The sequence below is a fragment of the Antechinus flavipes genome, chromosome 1 (assembly GCF_016432865.1).
Source record: "Antechinus flavipes isolate AdamAnt ecotype Samford, QLD, Australia chromosome 1, AdamAnt_v2, whole genome shotgun sequence".
Classification (NCBI taxonomy): domain Eukaryota; kingdom Metazoa; phylum Chordata; class Mammalia; order Dasyuromorphia; family Dasyuridae; genus Antechinus; species Antechinus flavipes.
In genome coordinates, this window is record NC_067398.1 from 283,992,938 (window position 1) to 284,014,172 (window position 21,235).

The 21,235-nt window shown below is 36.0% G+C and overlaps 1 protein-coding gene across 3 annotated transcripts in view; it reads left to right on the forward strand.

Moving 5' to 3' along the window:
• The window catches only part of MAMDC2 (MAM domain containing 2), a 208,874-nt gene that overhangs the window by 173,650 nt on the left and 13,989 nt on the right, over window positions 1-21,235 (forward strand). Inside the window, exon 12 of one of the 3 annotated variants that reach the window (XM_051962057.1) lies at window positions 320-3,472. The exons of the other annotated variants lie outside the window; for them this stretch is intronic. Coding sequence (XP_051818017.1) covers window positions 320-366 — 47 coding nt within the window. The 3' untranslated portion in view covers window positions 367-3,472. Of the gene's footprint in view, window positions 1-319; window positions 3,473-21,235 lie in introns of those variants that run through there. 3 annotated transcript variants of the gene reach the window in all.

A 21,235-nucleotide genomic window follows, 5' to 3' on the forward strand; every position in this document is an offset into this window, starting at 1 on the left:
CTCTTAACTGGGATTACTTTATCCAAGTTAAGCTAGCCAGTTACTCAATGGGACTCTATGATAATTGAACCCAAAAATAGGTATTGATTAGGAGAGAGAGAAAGGAAAGCTCCAGAACATGGGACACTCCTAAGAAAGACCAGGCTTAGGAAGGATCATGATGCATTGGAAAGGGTGTTAATCTGGAATCAAAGAACATAAACTTGAATTCCAGCTCCAATACCACTTTGTTAACCTTGCTGTTTTTTATATGACATGCCATCTTTTGTCTCCCATGACTTTTTACTGCATTTCCTGCAATGTTCTATCTATTTGCCAGGGTCTAGTAGAGTCATTGGCTTCCTTCAATCAAGTATACCTTTCTAGAAGCTCTGGGACTATCTTCGTTCTCACAGTGATATCATGGGGCCATCTCATCGCTTCAACTCAGTTTTCTCATCTGTAAAATAAAAGACTATGACTTGATGACTTCAAGGTCCCTTCCAGCCCTAAATTTATTATTCTTCTTTCCCATGATGTAACAAGATAGGATCCTGGATAGCCAAGAGCTAGCATTAGGAAACTAGGTATACTGGCTCAAAATATAAGATAGTGACCAGAAAGGGGAAAGGATGGCTAAAGACAAATATTGCCTTTTCTTCATTTTGACTGAGCCAGTCATTCCTTGCCCCCTTCTAGCCAGTTACTCATCTATTTTAGGTTTATCTCTTGTTTTCCCAATTAAATTAGAAGTTCCTTAAAACCAAGAATTTTCTCTTTTTTTTTTTTTTTTTTGATTACTCTTCTTATGGAGCAGGCATAAAACAAGAAAAGTGGATTGTTAGACTTGGAAGCAAAGAAAATTGAGTTCAAATTCTACCTCAGAAACTTACTATAGCTGGGAAATCTTAAGCAAGTCACTTAACCTCTCCCGATCTATAAAATGGGCATAATATTAGCATTATTTACCTCACAAAGTTATTGTAAGAGAGAAATCAGATAACATGTATAAAGTGTCTATAAATTCTATAGTTCTATATAAATGATGCTATTATTATTAGATACATGTACTGCACTTAGTAAGATAGGGAATTGGGCCTAGATCTGTGATTTCATTGGAGTAAGGTAGTCAGAAGAGAGAATTCACCATGCCAATACAGTTCATCAGTACCTTCTCTGCAATGTACAGTCTTTAGAGCATTGCTTAGCCTTGATTAGTTAAGAACACAGTTACATTACTTAAGTTACACAGTTAAATATGTATCAGAGGATTTATCTTGAAGTCATATCAGAGGATTTGTCTTGAGGCCTTGACTCAAGATTTTCCTGATTCGGAGTCAAGCTTTCTACCACTTACTCTTTACTGTGTATATACACATTGGAGATATAATAAATACTTGCTGAATGAACAGAGGGTCAATTCTTTTTTCCTCCTTGAATCATTAGACAATTAGAAAGCAAACATTCAAATATTCTTGGCTACCAATGAGTCTTCTAGTTTCTCCGCTGCCAAAATACAAATTACATGAAAGTCTAATAAAAAGCATGTAGAGCTTATCAAATTATTTCAGTTTTATTCACTAATTTACATTGGGTCTGGAGTCCCTGAGCACATGCAAATTTGTTAATGAAAAAAATGAATAAATTTTTCATTATGTTTTGTATTGTAGAGATCAATAGTTTTGTTTGTGTGTGTCCTGAGAGGAATAATTCAAAAAATCTCCTTATCTTTTGGCACACTCAGAAAGAAAGTTTTGGTAGGCAGTGGTAGATAAAAAGCCACAGTGGAAAATATAATACAAAAACTTTTGGCAAACCTAATAACTACTCAGATTACAGCACTGTTCCACTAGAAGAAATTTTCTAATGGTGCAAAACATGGAAAAATCCCAATTTTTCAGCAAGTTGTTTTCACAGTCTACCTTTTTATTTGACCAATTAAACTTTAAAATAACAATAACATGTTCTTAAAACTCCTTGAATTGTGTGCCAACTAAGTACTTTAGTATTTGAGTTACCTGTGATTTCGTCAATGTGGGCATTCTCTCTACATTTCATAATAGACAACTTTCATATGACCAGGAAAAAAAAAAAAAAAAAAAAAACTTATTACCTGAGGGACAAACTTCTGATAATGAGTCTAACTCAGTTGAGTTTATCCTCAGCTCACAAAGTGAATGGGATCACAAATCTAGAAATAAAAGTATATAAGACAATTTGCTTAATTTACAGAGGAGAAAACTGAGGGCTAGAGACATGAGGTAATTTGACCAAGGATTCACAGATAGTAAACACCAGAGCCAGGATTACAACCCATAGAGGCAAGGCTCTACCTTTAGAGCCAAGGCTCTCCATTTTAACACATTGCTTCACAATTGGTCCCTGAGCCAGTTTTCCACTTTTTAAAATATTTTGATAACAATTGAACCCAAGATCACTTTCAGCCCAGGATAAGGCATTAAAGGAAGATTTTAGTGAAGTGCCAACTCAAGAAAATGGCTTTAAGTTTAGTACCCACTGTGCTTCATTGGACTAGATACTATCTTTATTGACAAACCTGATGAAGAATATTTTCACCATATGCATACTCTAACACTTCAATACCAGAAGCAAGGACTGAATTGTTTATTTGAAAATGGAAAATTCAAGTGAATGATATTTGTCCCTAGCAATATATTTAGCAGAGAACAATGATATTGTCAATTTCAATGAAATTGTTATTGTTTGTGAATTTGTGTTAATTTGGGAGCCCAATCAAAATATCAGAAAAGATCCTTACTTTTATTAATCACATTCCCTACTGATGACCTAGTACCCTGCCACCACTACGACCAATACCAACTTCTTGAATAGTATTAGTAGTACAGATACAGATCCTGGAAAAGAATGTGAAAGAATTCATATATTCAACAAAACAGTTAATTAATATCTCTTTACATGTACTAATAATAACTCATATTCATATACTATTATCCTATGAAGAAATATTAGAGTACAAATATTGTTATTACCATTTTATGGAAGCTGGGGAGAGATGAAATCCCAGGTAATACTTACAAATTAGGATCCTCATTTTACAGATGAGGAAATTGGGACTCAAAGTGGTTAAACAATCTGCTCAGGATCATGTGGCTTGTAACTGCAAGACCAGAGACACTATAAATATCTGCCATTATATCATGCTACCTTTCTTTTCATTTAAAGCCTGAAGCTTACAAATTCGAAATATAAAACTAATAAAATCTACCTAATCCAGGTAATCTCAAAGTCTTGCTTTGCATATCATCAAACTATTGCCACAGGTTCTTTCTTTCACTTTCTCCCTCTTCTCAATTTCCTGGGATTTAGGGAAGAAAGTGTAACTATCAGTAGGTACTCCCATTCCCTATTTTGTGGAGGGACTTAATTGTAAGTACACATAAGATCAAAACTTTACAGCTAGAAGGAACCATTTATGTCATCTATTGGACTCCCCCAATTTACAAATGAGGAAACTGAGGCCCAGAGAAGTTAACAGAATTACTCCATGTTACAAGTTGGTTAGGTAGTAGGGCTGTGAACCAAATTCAGGGCCAGTGATTCCACACCCAGAATTCTTTCCCCAAGGACATGTTGGTAAATATTTAACAACTTGCTCATCCCAAAAATCTGCATTATTAACACTTTCTCCATAACTTAAAGCTAGACAGTCAACCAAACAATAAATCAAGCCCTGATTTATAGCATTTTCTGCTTTCTGATTTTTAAAGACTCACACTGAAAATATAAAAATTGGCTCTCTTAAGCATGTACAAGATGACGCCAGCATTTCCTTGAATTTAAATATTCTGAAGTTCAAAACTCCTCTATCTCCCTCTCTCTCTTTTTTTTTTTTTTTTTTTTTACAGAGGAGTGTAATATTCTTCTCTAAAATATAATGTTCTCTGGGTGCAGGTTTCTTAGGGGGGCTTCCTTTCAGTTCAGTGTAATCACCTTAAATGCAGTCAGGGACTAAAGTCCAAATCCTTTGTCATCTCCTTTACTTGGGGCTCAGCTAGCTTTTCTGGAAGCCTTCTGGATCTTGGTTTCAGTTTTCTCCACAGAACAGCTTGCCACCACTTCTCAGTCCTCCTTAGTTCTCCCTCTGGCTGAGCTTGTCCAAGCTTATATGGTCTCTTATCAAAAGTGTGAATTTTGTGTAACTCTAGTAAGTCCATTACTGAACTAGAGAACTGTTAAGTACCATGCTAAATTAGATAATTATTGTCTCTTATCAATCCCAGTGATTTAGCACCTTATAAAAATTCTAATATCTCCCGCTTTCTTTTGATTCTGAACATAGGTGGTCAAGGAGGTGACAAACCCCCAAAAAGAAAGTGTTCATGCCTTCCCTGACTGCTCAAAAAAGGAGTGAAAACATCATTAAAAGGAGGTGATCACGCCCTCCCCAACTGCTCAGGAAGGGAGATGAAAACACCAAAGGAAATGAGTTTCTGATTAGTGGGTTTCTGAAGGGGCTCACTCTTAACATAGATATACATAAATCCATCAATATGGGAGGCATTATACATAATCACATAAATTACATAAATGGCACATAGTAACACAGCCTAGTAGTGATGTGATAAATAACATAAATCAACATGAGGAATTATACATGTCCATAAGTCCTAGAAATAGTCCAAGAGAAATCTATCATTCATAAGTTCATGTGCCAGGAATCTGATAATTCCTGCAAGTTTTGAAGTCCTGCAAGAGTCTCATCTTGTGTTAGGGAATCCAATGATTCCTGCAGATTTTAAAGTTCTTTAACAGTCTTATTATCAGCCATGCTCTTTCAGTATGTTTTTTAGGCCTTTGCCTTTGTTTTGAGGTTTTTCTCTTTTTTCTATCTCTCTCTGATGGACAAGGCGAATACAGCTCATTGGCACCCATCTGATTCCTTCTCCATCTGTAGAAATACAAGCAGTTAACCTACCTAGTCCCTTCTATTTACAACTTTCTAAATCTCTCCTCATCATCTGGCAATTACATTGGATCTGTTTGCACTGGACACTGCCCTGTTGGTTTAAAAAGCCTGTATTCTCCCCTATTGTAATCCCTTTCTGCCATCTGATTGCTTTTTGGATGACTGATCGTGTAATCCTTTTCTGCCATATGATTGCTATTTTGCTGGTTGATCACATCAGAGTCCTGAACTTCTAAAGACTCTCTAGGTGTACACTCAGGTGCCATGATGCCATACGTGTCTTTTGTATGATATCTTGGAGCTGGGCTCTGCCTCTCATTTCCCTGGGTTAATCTACATTGATTAGCCCAGTGGAAGCCCTTGTGGCATTTTGGACATAGGGTTTTAGGTCTTCTCTCACCCTGTCTTCTCACTCTATCTCTATATCTACACTGGGCTCTCTGATGTCCAATTTTTCCATACTGAAAACATCGACAACTCTCTCTAGAAGTCCCTTGCCAAGAAGGACCCTGTCTTCCCGTGTTCCTCATAGTTTGGGTACAATAAGCACTTCTGCCCACTGTGGCACAGCATCTTATGATCTCCTCTAAAAGAGCATCTTTGTATAGTCCCCATATAGTTCTTTTGCAAATCTCATTAGCATTTTCCTTAGCCAGATGTCTGGTCATTATTTCTGTAGCTGTATTTTCTTCAACGGTTCCTGTGACAGATATTTGCAAACGTCCCACTAAATCCGCAAAGGGTTCATTGGGACCTTGCTCTGTTTTTGTGAAGGCTTTACTTTCATCTTTTCCTGGAAGGGAATCCCAAGCTTTTATAGCAGCAGTAGCAATCTGTTCATAAGCTGTAGTGGGATAATTAATCTGTCCTGAATTCTCTCTGTACTGACCTTCACCAGCTAGTTGATCAAAAGTGATTTGTACATTAATTCCTGTTTACCTATTGCGTCTGGCTTGAATCCTACATAATTCATGATACTCTGAAAGCCACAACAAGTTTTTTCCAGGTTCTAAACATGTCCTTGGTATAGATTTCCAATCACTGAGGATTAAGATTTCATAAGCCAAATTCTCTAGTAACATCTTAACATATGATGATGTAGCACCATAAAAAGTGCAACCCTTTTTCAAATCCTTCATTTTTTCCAGATCAAAAGGAGTGTATCTTTTCTTTTGTTGACTTGAAGAGTCAAGCTTTTCAATCACAGAGCATGCATTTATTAAATCGGATATATCCTGTCCTACATGTTTTGCCTTAATCAATGCTTTTTGTAATCTTGTCATAGGCTGCTTCATAGGTGGTGGTTATTGTGTTACTGCCTCTCCCCCTCCTCCTTCTCCCTCCACCCACGAAGGGTTAATTGAGGGAAGTAGATCAGAGTATGGGGAATGCCCCAATTTCCCCTGCAGTGAAGTAGCACACTCAAAATTGTACTTAACTCCATTCTTATCTGATTCTTCATCCTTTTCACCCAGTTTATTTGGATCCTCCCCCTCCTGCTCTTTCTTCTTTTTCTTTATTCTATAACTTATATAATTTCCTAAAGCCAGTTGTATTAAATTATATGTATAAAGTGTTTCTTTGGAAATTGAGTCAGGTCGATTTTCATTGTAGAATTGAGATAGTTGCTCTCCTACTAATTTCCACTCATTTGGAGCCAATTCTTTTTCCTTAGAGAACAAAGGAAATATATACTGTACAGTTTCTAAAAGTTCAGTGATCTGCTCCCAAATTATAATCAAACCTTGGCTTTTCATAAGCCTGACAATGTTCTCTACACATTTTCCTTGAAGAGGAAAAGCAGGCTATTTTCTAAACATCTGTCCCATTTTAGCTGAAATACTATTTTAGCTCTTTAACAAAGTTTCCTTGTCTGTTTTTGTACTCACTCTAATTTATGGGTCGAGGAGACTTTTCCAGTGAAATCAAGATCAGAGACTTTTCCACTGAAATCAGGATCCTATGTGTCCCATGTTCAGGCACCAAAATGTAATATTCTTCTCTAAAATATAATGTTCTCTGGGTGTAGGTTTCTTAGCGGGGCTTCTGGAGGCAGCTTTCCTTTCAGTTCAGTGTAATCACTCCAAATGCAGCCAGGGACTAAAATCCAAATCCTTTGTCATCTCCTTCACTTGGGGCTCAGCTAGCTTTTCTGGAGGCCTTCTGGATCTTGATTTCAGTGTTCTCCACAGGACAGCCTGCCACCACTTCTCAGTCCTCCTTAGTTCTCCCCCTGGCTGAGCTTGTCCAAGCTTATATGGTCTCTTATCAAAGGTGTGAATCTTGTGGAACTCTAGTAAGTACTAAGTACATTACTGAACTAGAGAACTGTTAAGTACCATGCTAAATTAGATAATTATTGTCTCATAAATTCCAGTGACTTAGCACCTTGTAAGAATCCTAACAGAGGAGGAAACTAAGGCCTACAGTATTTGTATAATTTGACAGTTATTTAGTGGACAAAATAGAACTGAAACACAAGTCATCTAATTTCTAGGCCTGTATTAATAGTATTATGGATAGTTAGTAGTTCAGTAGATACAGTGTTTAGTCTGGAGTCAGGAAGACCTGTGTACAAATCTGCTTCAGACATTTACTAGCTATGTGACTCTGGACACTCATTTACTCATTTGCTTCAGTTTCCTCAACTGTAAAATGAACTGGAGAAGGAAATGGCAAACTACTCCAGTATTTTTGCCAAGAAAAGTTCAGAAAAGTTGTGAAGAGTCAAGACACAATAGAAATGACTAAACAACAATACTAAATATATTAGCTTATACATATATGGCTATTTGTAGTGTACAAAGAACTTCAAACCAAAAAAAGAAAGTGTCCCATATCTTTAAAGGAGCTTTGTGAGGTAATAAAAGTAATGTCATCCCATTTTTATATATATATAAAGAGTAAGCCTTAAGTGAAACAACTTATCCAAGATCACATGGCTTTTGTGTCAGAATGGAGAATTGAATTCACATCTTCAATCTCCTTATCTAGTATTCTTTTCATCATACCTTGCTGCCCCCAGCTGAAGTGACTTAAAGAGGAACAGAAGATTTGTATCACCATATCAAAATAGAAGACCTAGATCTGAAAGGTCCCTTTTAATTCTAGCCTCCCATGAATCTATGAAATAGAATCTACATTTTCTTAAGCTGATCAGCCAAAAAGGAATTAAGGCAATAATGATAATAATGGTGAGTTGTGTGAATGATACATTCATCAGCTTGGCTTCTCATCTTTAAGACTAGATGTCCTCTACATTAAATTACTCTACATTAAAAAAGAGTTATCATCACATCTGGCACCTTTCATTAGTAATTTCAGTAGAAAAAGTGGTCAATTTTATGATCTCAGACACTAATCCACTTGCTTAGCTTAAGAAAGAGTCTTTGCTGAACAACTATATTTGAGAAAATATATTAAATAAAATTGTCTTGTATTCTTAACATCAATAAGAGACTGTGAGCTGTACTTCCTCCCTGCCTACTTTCCAAATGTGTTTGGTATAGGGTATGTGAATCTTCATGAATTAGTCAATTAACATGGGAAGGAAATGGCATGGTGGCAGTTTCCTTCCCTCTGTAAAATAGAAATTACAATAGCATCTACCTTCAGGTTGTTGTGAGGGTAAATTAAGATATGCAAAGCACTTTGCAAACCTTAAAGTGTTATATAAATGTTTGCTATAATTAGTATCAATAAATCTTACTATCAATCAATCAACATATGTGCTAGGTACTGTGCTAAGCATTAAAAAAAAAAAGAGAGAGAGAGGCAAAAGATAGTCCCTGCCCTCAAGGAGCTTATGATCTAATAAGAGTAGCAACATACAGATACAAAGCAAACAAATATAACATAGGGAAGATATATTAATTAAGATTCAAGAAGATTTCTAGTAAAAGTGAAAGTTTTAATTGGAACTTGAAAGAAATCAAGGAAATCAGCAAGCAGAGTAGAAAAGAAAGAGCAGTACAGGCAGAGAAAGTGCTGGGAACCAGAGATGCAGAATCTTGTTTGAACAGCCAAGAGGCCAATGTCACTTGATTAAAAAAGTAAGTGGCAGAAAGTAAGGTAAAAGAAAACTAGAAAGGCAGTAGGGGACTAGGTTATAAAGGGCTCTGAATGCCAAAACAGAGCATTTTGTATCTGATTCTGAAATTGATAGAGAGCCACTTGAATGAAGTGTTGGTGAATGATGACAAAGTCACAACTTTACTTTAGGAAAATTATATTAGTGACTTATTGGAGAATGGATTACAGTGGAAGAGACTTGAAGAAGGCTGATTTACCAGCAGACTATTGCAATAATCCAGGTATGAGGTGATAAGGTCCTATGCCAAAGTATAACAATGTCAAAAGAGAGAAGGTAGTATATTTGAGAGATGTTGCAAAGATGAAATTGACAGGCCTTGATGACAGATTGTATATAGAGGATGAGAAAGAATGATACTAGATTGCCAACCTGAGGGACTGGTGTTACCTTGGAGAGTTAAGAGAAAGTTTGAGAGAGAGGTTTAAGAAGAAAAAATAATGAATCCTCTTTTTGATGTGTTGAATTTAAAATGTCTAATTCAACTCAAATGTCTAATTACAAATCTACAAATCTACCATAAGTCATAATTCAAATAGAAAATTAGGGTAAAGAGGAAAGTTTTCTTCCTTCTGTAGATATTCAGGATATATGGCTATGCTCTGTGAAATTAGAAGTGGGAAAATCAAGTAGAAAAATCACACAGATTCTTATAACACAGTTCTAAGAACTCTTCTGTTACAATCTTATTTTCATAGAATCTAAAATTAGATCTCTTAAAGGTTACTTAAACTCTTAAATCTCTACACATATCTACATCTACATGACAAGTAGTCACTGAGACTCCACTTCTAATTACATAGTATTTTCTGATGTTATATAAGCTTCCAGAATGATGATGCTCCCTAGTCCATCCACAGTTTTCAATCTTAGTTGGACTTTCCTATATTAAATGATCACCTGCCATCTACATTCCATTCATTGACAACTGGTTTTCCCCAGACTAATCTCTCTTCTGTATTACAGCTTTTCAACTTTTTAAAAGTAGTTCTTACGAAGAGTGGAGAAAGACAATCTTGGAATTAGTAAAAGCAGAGTTCAAGTTCTTTATCTGTCTCATACTAGTGATGGGACCATTAACATATCACTTAACCTCTCTATGCCTCTAGGCAACTCTCTACAGTAGGAGTACTTTAGTCTTTTATCTTTGTACTTGGTTTTCAAAAAACATATTTTGATAACTATATTTCAGTATAAATGGTTTCATTCACAATCCTGTGTATTTTAATTTGTTTAATAAAGCAATTCTTCTAAGAAGGCATCCTTTGGCTTCACCAGATTGCCAGTGAAGTCCATGGCACAGAAAAAATTAAAACTGTAAATTAGAGATTAATTGCTAATCTGCATGGGCTAAAATAATTTCCATGGTTAGACTTCCCAAAAAATGAAATTACATTTCTGGAGAAAAAAAAAGTCTTCCCTAATTGTCACATCCTCATGCTCACTGCTGACACCCCTTCTTTAAAGATCTGAGAGACTGAACTTAGTCACTAAGGATCAGAGATGCAGTATTAGGTTGAATCTCTAATTTGTATCATCATCACTTATATCCCTGCTTGATATACCTATGTTCAGGCCCTAAAGTAAACATATATACATGTACTATAGGAGTTCCTGTGTGGAGTAGTGGAAAAATGCTGGCTTTGTTATCAGAGGAACTGTGTTCAAATCTAGATCTACTATTTACAATCTATGTGACCTTAGGCAAGTCAAAACTTCTCTGAACTTTTGTTTTCTTCATCTATAAAGTCTCAAAAGGGTCAGCATAAATGACCTGGTTTTGACTCTAAATCTATAATTCTATGAAACTTGCCACACATAGAAACAGAGAATTAAATCACCAGGACCAAATTATGACATGGTTTTTATAGCTTTATTTGGCTATTTATCCCCCTCCTGATTTCCTACTTCTTTTCTGAAAAATGGCAACAAAGGTCAGTTGGTCTGTAAACAAGCATTGTTCTCCAACTATGCCCATATATTTCCTCCCTTTAACTCAAATTAGAGGTAGAGCTGACATGGTTCTTAGGCATCTTCAATGTATACCTCCAGTTGAGTTTCACTCTCCTTATTCCTTTTGCTAACTTGATCTCCTGTTGTTAATATCTCCATTTCTTTCAACCAATCCCCAAGTCCCTTCACTACCCTGATCACTTTTTAAAGACATCCTCCAATTTTTTACAGTCCCTCCTAAAATGCAGTATCCACAAAAGAACACAATATTCCAATGTGGTCCCTTTCCTTATTCTATGCACTTTATGTCTGTCAATATATCCTAGAATTGTTTCAGTTTTTTTGGCAGCCACATCCCAATTTTTACTTAATTTGAACTTGCAGTCAACCAGAACCCCTAAGTTTCTTTCACATCAGCTGCTCTCTAACCATATTTGCCTCATCTTGTGCTTGTACATTTGACTTTTTTTTTCAATTATGTGCAGGATCCAACAATCCTTCCTATTTTCATTGTATTTGTCCCTTGTATGTAGGGAGAGGAATTTGGTAATAATTACACTTTCCCAAATGGAAACTTAAATAGAAATTAGGTAAAATGCTCAAGAAAAGTTATTCAGTTTTAGAGTCAGGGATGAGCTTATAGTCCAAGTCACCTGTCCTTTACCTTGTTCCCTATAAAGAAGATTACAACTTTAATGAGTAGCTAGAGAAGGATTGGTAGCATGTTAATTTATAAAAGCACACATATATTACTAAGACTGATATCAATCAACTTGCAAATATTTGTCATCTACAATAGAACTGGTGGTATTCTAAAGAAATTGAATAAAACTATCCTTCCTTGCAAGAAGCTTACATTCTAATGGGGGAGAGAACAAGGACATATATGAGACAGGTTAAACATAAAGAAAATAAATACAAATAAATATTTGTCCTTTTCTTCTTTCCTTATTAGTGGGCCTTGGCATAACTGAACCCCATAAAATCTAAATGCCTAATTCTATATTACAACCTATTTTAAACTTTGACACTTCATTTGAACTTAATTGATTTTTGTTTTTATGACTTTAAGAATATCAACTCTGTTTATTGTGAATAGATATTAAAGCAAAGTATTATCCACATCTATGTGTCATCAAAGATAGAACAAATAAAAGGAAACATCAATTTGTTTGTTTTTTACTGAACTAGATCACCCCAGATCACATCACATGACCCAGAAGTGTTAAACAAATTATAAGAGTCCATATTACATTTAGTATAAATTTTTAGAAAAGCATGGCACTTGAATCTCTGTGATGCTTTCAAGTGCTCACCTGGACTTGCAAAATAGAAAAAGACAGATAAAACGCTCTTAATATATTTGATCTTTTTTTCGTTTGTCACCAATGGTTCCCTCCTTGATCCTTTGCATTGTAGCTTCCATATTCAGATCTCTATAGGCAGTAAGATAAGAGCAGTAGATAGAACTATAGGCCTGGATTAAGAAATACTAAAGATCAGATTTGGCCTCTGACACTTATAAACTGTCTGACTCTAGTCAAGTCACTTAATCTCTGCCTACTTCAGTTTCCTCAAGTGTAAAATGGAGATAGCAATAATGCCTATCTCACAGGATTGTTGTGCAGATCATATGTGACTAGAAATGGCTTTAATTTCTTCATCTGAAAATTGTCTGTTCATATCCTTTGACCATCTATCAATTGGAGAATGATATGTATTTTATAATTTTGAGTCAATTCTTTATATGTTCTCTATATATTTGGTTTTATCAGAACTCTTGGATGTAAATTTTTTTTTCCTCAGCTTTCTGTTTCCCTTTCAATTGTGGCTACGTTGATTTTGTTTGTGCAGATCAAATGTATATTTGTAAAGTATCTAGCATATACTAGGTGAATCTCTGACCCTGTTAAACACATTCTTATTAACTTGGGTTCTTTTGACTCTACTCTGACAACTTCTTTTTTCTCTCCTTTGCTAAATCCTTTATTTCATCCTTTCTACCAACTGTGGTAGTTATTAAAGTTCATCTTAGGTCTGCTGCTTTTCTCTTAAGCTCTATTTGTATGGTTTCAGTTTTCACCCATATAACTCTCAAATCTTTTTCCAGGGTCTTTTGTTTAATTCAGGATTTCTTAAGGCCTGAAACCCCAAAACTTTTTTTAAGGCAAACATTTCTAAAATTTATCATCCACTTCATCCTCCAAAGGGCATATACATATTACAGTGATAGAGCACTAGGCTTGGAGTTAGGAAGACTCATCTTTCTAAGTTCAAATCTGGCCTCAAACACGAGTGGTGTGACCATGAGAAAAATCACTTAAAACTGTTTGCCTTAGTTTCCTCATCTGCAAAATAAGCTAGAGAAAGAAATGACAAATCAATCTAAGACCTTTGCCAAGAAAATCCCAAATGGAATCATGAAGATTTGAACATAACTGAAAAATGACTGTACAACAACAATATCAACTTCCAAAACCTCACCAACTTCACCAATATAATGGCATCAGTCATCTTGGTTCCCCAACTTGTCAATTTTTGTATCCACCTTTGAGTTGTATTCCTCATTTAACCTATTAGAAAGTGCTGCCATTTTTTTTTTTCTGAGACAATTGTCCAGGGTCACACACAGTTAGGAAGTGTTAAATGTCTGAGGTCAGATTTGAACTCAGGTCCTCCTAACTTCAGGGCTAGAGCACCAGCCCATAATTGTTATCAGATTCTTTCCTTTTTACTCCCATAACATGGTTCCCATTCTGTGGTGTTTTTCTTCTTTAAAATATAATAGTTCTCTTCTGGGAGCAGGTTTCTCGGGGAGGTTTTCTGGAGGCAGCTTTAGTTTCAGTTAAAAGTAATAATCACTCCAAATGCAGCTAGGTGCTAAAAGTTCTGATCTTTTATTGTCTCCAATATAGCCCGGTTAGTTTTCTTAGAGGCCTCTCTCTCTCCTTGGTTCTAAGAGCTCTTGTAACTTTGTCCTTTGCTTCTGCCTCTGCTTTCTTCAGCCTCCAGCCAGCCCAAGGTGAAAGTTGTAATAAATCTTTCTTGCCTCCAAGAGAGGGCTTCTGGCTGAACTCACTTAATGCTCCCCTCTCAATCTAATTTAGCTGAACTCCCGAGAGAGCCTCTGTCTCTTTCTTATGATCTCCTCTGAGAGAGTGGAATTATGGGTTTCTCCCAGAGTACTTTCTGGCCCTAAGAGCTTCAAGGGAGGTGTGAATTTGGATATCTCCCACTAAACCCTGAAATCTCCCAAACATGTGAACTCCAATGAGTATTTAAATACTTCTTGCTTATATGAGCTCTCTTAAAGGTGTGAACACAAGCATTGTATCAATTCCATTGAGTTAACACTAGGATTCTAACATTTCCCTTGAGTTATCACCTTGTTTCAAGTTGAGTTAACACTAGGATTCCAACACCATTCATATTCTATTTAAGGCCTGAACTACAGCAACTTCCTTACCAGATTTCTTTTCCATGGTCCCCTCTTATTCTTTTGTAGCCTTTAACTAATATCCAGAAATTTTTATCAGATGTCATGCTGATATCCTTGGTCTCCCACAAGAATAGGATTTAAGAGGGGAAAGTATATCTGAAGCCTATGCCATAACTGAACAATATAGCCTACAGGCAGTTAGATTATTCAGTATTTATTGAAAACCCTCAGGGACAGGAGTTCTCTGTGTGCTAATGCAGTTTATTCCAGTTTCAGACAGCTCCAATTGTAAGAAATTTAGATTTACTCTAAATTTGCCAGAGGCAAAATCTGTTGTGTGATGCCACTGATATTGGGACAAAAATGAAAAATGGAATTTTTCTGCTATGGATGACAGACATGGTTGTCCCCTGAGTGTGATACATGAATGGTCCTGGAAGATAATGAGGTAGAACACAAGGAACCATTATCTATGTATAGATACAGACAGATTTGAAAGAATTAGCACTTTTGGCAATATAATGATCAATCATGACTCCAGAGGATCAGTGATGAAGCATATTATGTACCTCTAGCTATGTACTTCTATGTAAAACATTCTAAGTGCAGAATAAATAAAACATAATATATGTATAAACATATGTTTATATATACATACATATATATGTGTATGTAGGGAGCTAGATAGGACAATAGATAGAGCACTAGGCATGGAAACAGGAAGACCTAACTTCAAATCTGGCTTCAGACACTTTTACTGTGTGACCCTAGGCAAGTCACTCAACTCGGTTTGCCTTAGTTTCCTTGTTTGTAAAATAAGCTGAAAAAAGAAATAGCAAACCAAGTATCTTATCAAGAAAACTTTTTTTTTTAATTTTTATTTAATAATTACTTTATATTGACACTCATTTCTGTTCCAATTTTTTTTCCCTCCCTCCCTCCACCCCCTCCCCTAGATGGCAAGCAGTCCTTTATATGTTGGATATGTTGCAGTATATCCTAGATACAATATATGTTTGCAGAACCGAACAGTTCTCTTGTTGCATAGGGAGAATTGGATTCAGAAGGTATAAATAACCCGGGAAGAAAAACAAAAATGCAGATAGTTCACATTCGTTTCCCAGTGTTCTTTCTTTGGGTGTAGCTGCTTTTGTCTGTCATTTATCAATTGAAACTCAGGTCTCTTTGTCAAAGACATCCACTTCCATCAAAATATGTCCTCATACAATATCGTTGTCGAAGTGTATAATGATCTCCTGGTTCTGCTCATTTCACTTAGCATCAGTTCATGTAAGTCTCGCCAGTCCTCTCTGTATTCATCCTGCTGGTCATTTCTTACAGAACAATAATATTCCATAACATTCATATACCACAATTTACTCAGCCATTCTCCAATTGATGGGCATCCATTCATTTTCCAGTTTCTAGCCACTACAAACAGGGCTGCTACAAACATTTTGGCACATACAGGTCCCTTTCCCTTCTTTAGTATTTCTTTGGGATATAAGCCCAATAGAAATACTGCTGGATCAAAGGGTATGCACAATTTGATAATTTTTTGGGCATAATTCCAGATTGCTCTCCAGAATGGTTGGATTCGTTCACAACTCCACCAACAATGCAATAGTGTCCCAGTTTTCCCGCATCCCCTCCAACATTCATCATTATTTTTTCCTGTCATCTTAGCCAATCTGACAGGTGTGTAGTGGTATCTCAGAGTTGTCTTAATTTGCATTTCTCTGATCAATAATGATTTGGAACACTCTTTCATATGAGTGGTAATAGTTTCAATTTCATCCTCTGAAAATTGTCTGTTCATATCCTTTGACCATTTATCAATTGGAGAATGGCTTGATTTCTTATAAATTTGAGTCAGTTCTCTATATATTTTGGAAATGAGGCCTTTATCAGAACCTTTAACTGTGAAAATGTTTTCCCAGTTTGTTGCTTCCCTTCTAATCTTGTTTGCATTAGTTTTATTTGTACAAAGGCTTTTTAATTTGATGTAATCGAAATTTTCTATTCTGTGATCAGTAATGGTCTCTAGTTCATCTTTGGTCACAAATTTCTTTCTCCTCCACAAGTCTGAGAGATAAACTATTCTATGTTCCTCTAGTTTATTTATAGTCTCGTTCTTTATGCCTAGGTCATAGACCCATTTTGATCTTATCTTGGTATATGGTGTTAAGTGTGGGTCCATGCCTAATTTCTGCCATACTAATTTCCAATTATCCCAGCAGTTTTTATCAAATAATGAATTCTTTTCCCAGAAGTTAGGGGCTTTGGGTTTGTCAAACACTAGATTGCTATAATTGACTATTCTGTCTTGTGAGCCTAGCCTTTTCCACTGATCCACTAATCTATTTCTTAGCCAATACCAAATGGTTTTGGTGACTGCTGCTTTATAATATAATTTTAGATCAGGTACAGCTAGGCCACCTTCATTTGATTTTTTTTTCATTAATTCCCTTGAGATTCTCGACTTTTTATTGTTCCATATGAATTTTGTTGTTATTTTTTCTAGATCAATAAAATATTTTCTTGGAAGTCTGATTGGTATAGCACTAAATAAATAGATTAGTTTAGGGAGTATTGTCATCTTTATTATGTTCGCTCGGCCGATCCAAGAGCACGTAATATTTTTCCAATTATTTAAGTCTGACTTTATTTGTGTGGAGACTTTTTTATAATTTTGCTCATATAATTCCTGACTTTCCTTTGGTAGATAGATTCCCAAATATTTTATGGTATCAACAGTTATTCTGAATGGAATTTCTCTTTGTATCTCTTGCTGTTGGGTTTTGTTGGTGATGTATAAAAATGCTGAGGATTTATGGGGATTTATTTTGTAGCCAGCTACTTTGCGAAAATTATGAATTATTTCCAATAGCTTTTTGGTAGAATCTCTGGGGTTCTCTAGGTATACCATCATATCATCTGCAAAGAGTGATAGTTTGGTTTCCTCATTGCCTACTCTAATTCCTTTTATCTCTTTCTCGACTCTTATTGCCGAGGCTAGTGTTTCTAATACGATATTAAATAATAATGGTGATAGTGGGCAACCTTGCTTCACTCCAGATCTTACTGGGAAAGGTTCCAGTTTTTCCCCATTGCATATGATGCTTACTGATGGTTTTAAATATATGCTCCTGACTATTTTAAGGAAAAGTCCATTTATTCCTATGCTCTCAAGTGTTTTTATTAGGAATGGATGTTGGATTTTATCAAATGCTTTTTCTGCATCTATTGAGATGATCATGTGGTTTTTCTTTGTTTGGTTATTGATATAGTCAATTATGCTAATAGTTTTCCTAATATTGAACCAGCCCTGCATTCCTGGTATAAATCCTACTTGGTCATAGTGTATTATCCTGGTGACAATTTTCTGTAATCTTTTTGCTAATATTTTATTTAAGATTTTAGCATCAATATTCATTAGGGAGATTGGTCTATAATTTTCTTTCTCTGTTTTCAGCCTACCTGGTTTAGGTATCAGTACCATATCTGTGTCATAAAAGGAGTTTGGTAGGACTCCTTCAATCCCTATTTTTTCAAATAGTTTATATAACATTGGAGTTAATTGTTCTTTAAATGTTTGGTAGAATTCACATGTAAATCCATCTGGTCCTGGGGATTTTTTCTTAGGGAGTTGATTGATAGTTTGTTCTATTTCTTTTTCTGAGATGGGACTGTTTAGGATATTTACTTCTTCCTCTGTTAGTTTGGGCAAGCTGTATTTTTGGAGGTATTTTTCTATTTCATTTAAGTTGTCAAATTTATTGGCATAAAGTTGGGCAAAGTAACTCCTAATTATTGCTCTAATTTCCTCTTCGTTAGTGGTGAGTTCTCCCTTTTCATTTTTAAGACTAACAATTTGATTTTCCTCTTTCCTTTTTTTAATCAGATTTACTAAGGGTTTGTCTATTTTGTTGGTTTTTTCATAGAACCAACTCTTAGTTTTATTAATCAATTCAATAGTTTTTTTACTTTCAATTTTATTGATCTCACCTTTTACTTTTAGAATTTCAAGTTTAGTGTTTGACTGGGGGTTTTTAATTTGTTCCTTTTCTAGCATTTTTAGTTGCAAGCCCAATTCATTGACCTTCTCTTTCTCTATTTTATACAAATAGGCCTCTAGAGATATGAAATTTCCCCTTATTACCGCTTTGGCTGCATCCCATACATTTTGGTATGATGTCTCATTATTATCGTTTTCTTGGGTGAAGTTATTAATTATGTCTATGGGTGCTGTTTCACCCAATCATTCTTTAGTATGAAATTATTTAGTTTCCAATTATTTTTTGGTCTACTTCCCCCTGGTTTTTTGTTGAATGTAATTTTCATTGCATCGTGGTCTGAAAAGGATGCATTTACTATTTCTGCCTTACTGCATTTGAGTTTGAGGTTTTTATGTCCTAATATATGGTCAATTTTTGTATAGGTTCCATGAACTGCTGAAAAGAAAGTGTATTCCTTTCTGTCTCCATTACATTTTCTCCAGAGATCTATCATATCTAACTTTTCTAGTATTCTATTTACCTCTTTGACTTCTTTCTTATTTATTTTGTGGTTTGATTTATCTAATTCTGAGAGTGCAAGGTTAAGATCTCCCACTATTATAGTTTTACTGTCTATTTCTTCTTGCAGCTCTCTTAGTTTCTCTTTTAAGAATTTAGATGCTACCCCACTTGGTGCATATATGTTTAATATAGATAGTGCTTCATTATCCATGCTACCCTTTAGCAAGATATAGTGTCCTTCCTTATCTCTTTTAATTAGGTCAATTTTTGCTTTAGCTTGATCTGAGATCAGGATGGCTACCCCTGCTTTTTTGACTTCACCTGAAGCATAGTAGATTTTGCTCCAACCTTTTACCTTTAACCTGCATGTATCTCCCCGCTTCAGGTGTGTTTCCTGTAAATAACATATTGTAGGATTCTGGCTTTTAATCCATTCTGCTAACCGCTTCCTCTTTATGGGGGAGTTTACCCCGTTCACATTTATGGTTAGAATGACCAATTCTGTATTACTTGCCATCTTGTTAACCCCGGTTTATGCTTTTCTCCCTTCTTTCCCCTTTCCCCCCCTTCCCAGTATTAAGCTTGTGAGCACCACTTGCTTCTCACAGCCCTCCCTTTTTAGTATCCCTCCCCCCGCCTTAGAGTTCCTCCCCCTATCTTACCCCTTTCCCTCCCAGTTCCCGTATTCCCTTCCGCTTAGCTTATTCCTTCCCTTTTCACTTTTCCCTTCTCACTTTTCAATGAGGTGGGAGAAGTTTCACCATAGATTGAATATGTCTTAAGATTTTTCACTTAAAGCCAATTCTGAAGGCAGTAAGATACCCACTATATTCATCCCCCTCCATTCTTTCTCTCAGATATAATAGGTTTCCTATGCCTCTTCATGAGATGTACTACCCCCACTTTACCCTTTTTCTGATACAATGTCCTTTCCACATCAATTTCTAGAACAAGGTATACATGTATTCTTTATACATCTATATAGTCAAAATATAGTTCCCAAGATTAATCTTTACCTTTTTAGATTTCTCTTGAGTTCTATATTTGTAGATCAAACTTTTTGTTAAGTTCTGGTTTTTTCATCAGAAATAGATGAAATTCGCTTACTTCGTTGAATGTCCATCTTCTTCCCTGGAAAAAGATGCTCAATCTCGCTGGGTAAGTTATTTTTGGTTGCATACCAAGTTCCTTAGCCTTTCAGAATATCATATTCCAGGCCCTTCGATCTTTTAATGTGGATGCTGCCAGATCCTGGGTGATCCTTATTGTGGCTCCTTGATACTTGAATTGGGTTTTTCTAGCCGCTTGCAATATTTTTTCCTTCATCTGAGGGTTCTGGCATTTGGCCACTATATTCCTTGGTGTTTTGATTTTAGGATCCCTTTCAGTGGGTGATCGATGAATCCTTTCAATGTTTATTTTTTCCTCTGTTCCTATGACTTCTGGGCAGTTCTCTTTGATAATTTCCTGGAAAATAGTGTCCAGGCTCTTTTTTTCATCATGTTTTTCTGGAAGTCCAATGATTCTCAGATTGTCTCTCCTGGATCTGTTTTCCAGGTCTGTTGTCTTCCCCAGAAGGTATTTCACATTTTTCTCCATTGTTTGGTTTTTTTGGATTTGCTTGACTGATTCTTCTTGTCTCCTCGAGTCATTCAATTCCACTTGTTCAAGTCTGATTTTCAGTGAAGTATTCTCTTCACTCACTTTTTTAAAATCTTTTTCTAATTGTCCAATTGAGTTCTTTTGTTCTGTGGAATTTTTTTCCATTTCGCCAATTTTGTTTTCCAGTTCACCAATCCTATTTTTCAAGGATTTTACTTCTTTATCCACTCTCTCTTTAACTTTCTCCAGGCTCTTTTGCCAAGCCTCCCTCTCCTTTTCCCAAGCTTCCCTCTCCTTTTGCCAAGCCTCACTCTGCTTTCCCCATTTTTCTTCTAGCTCCCTTGTGAGAGCTTTTTTAATCACTTCTATGAGGTTCATCTGTGCTGAGGAACAGATGATCTCCTCCTTTGGGGATTCACCTGGAGACTGTCTGTTTTTAGTCTCCTCAGGATTTAGAGTCGGCTCTCTATCTGTGTAGAAGCTGTCAAGGGTTAAAGTCCTCTTCAGCTTCTTGCTCATTCTGTCTATTAATCAGAGACAAACTACCAAAGAAAAACAGAAAAAACTGGAGTCTTTCTTTGGGGGAGGGGTTGGGTATGTTATCGAGCTTCCTCTACAGACTGCAGGGGGCAGCAGTGAGGCACTAGCAGGACTGTGTTGCGCGTGCGCTCTGAGATCCCAAAGCGTGCTGAGTCACTGTGGGG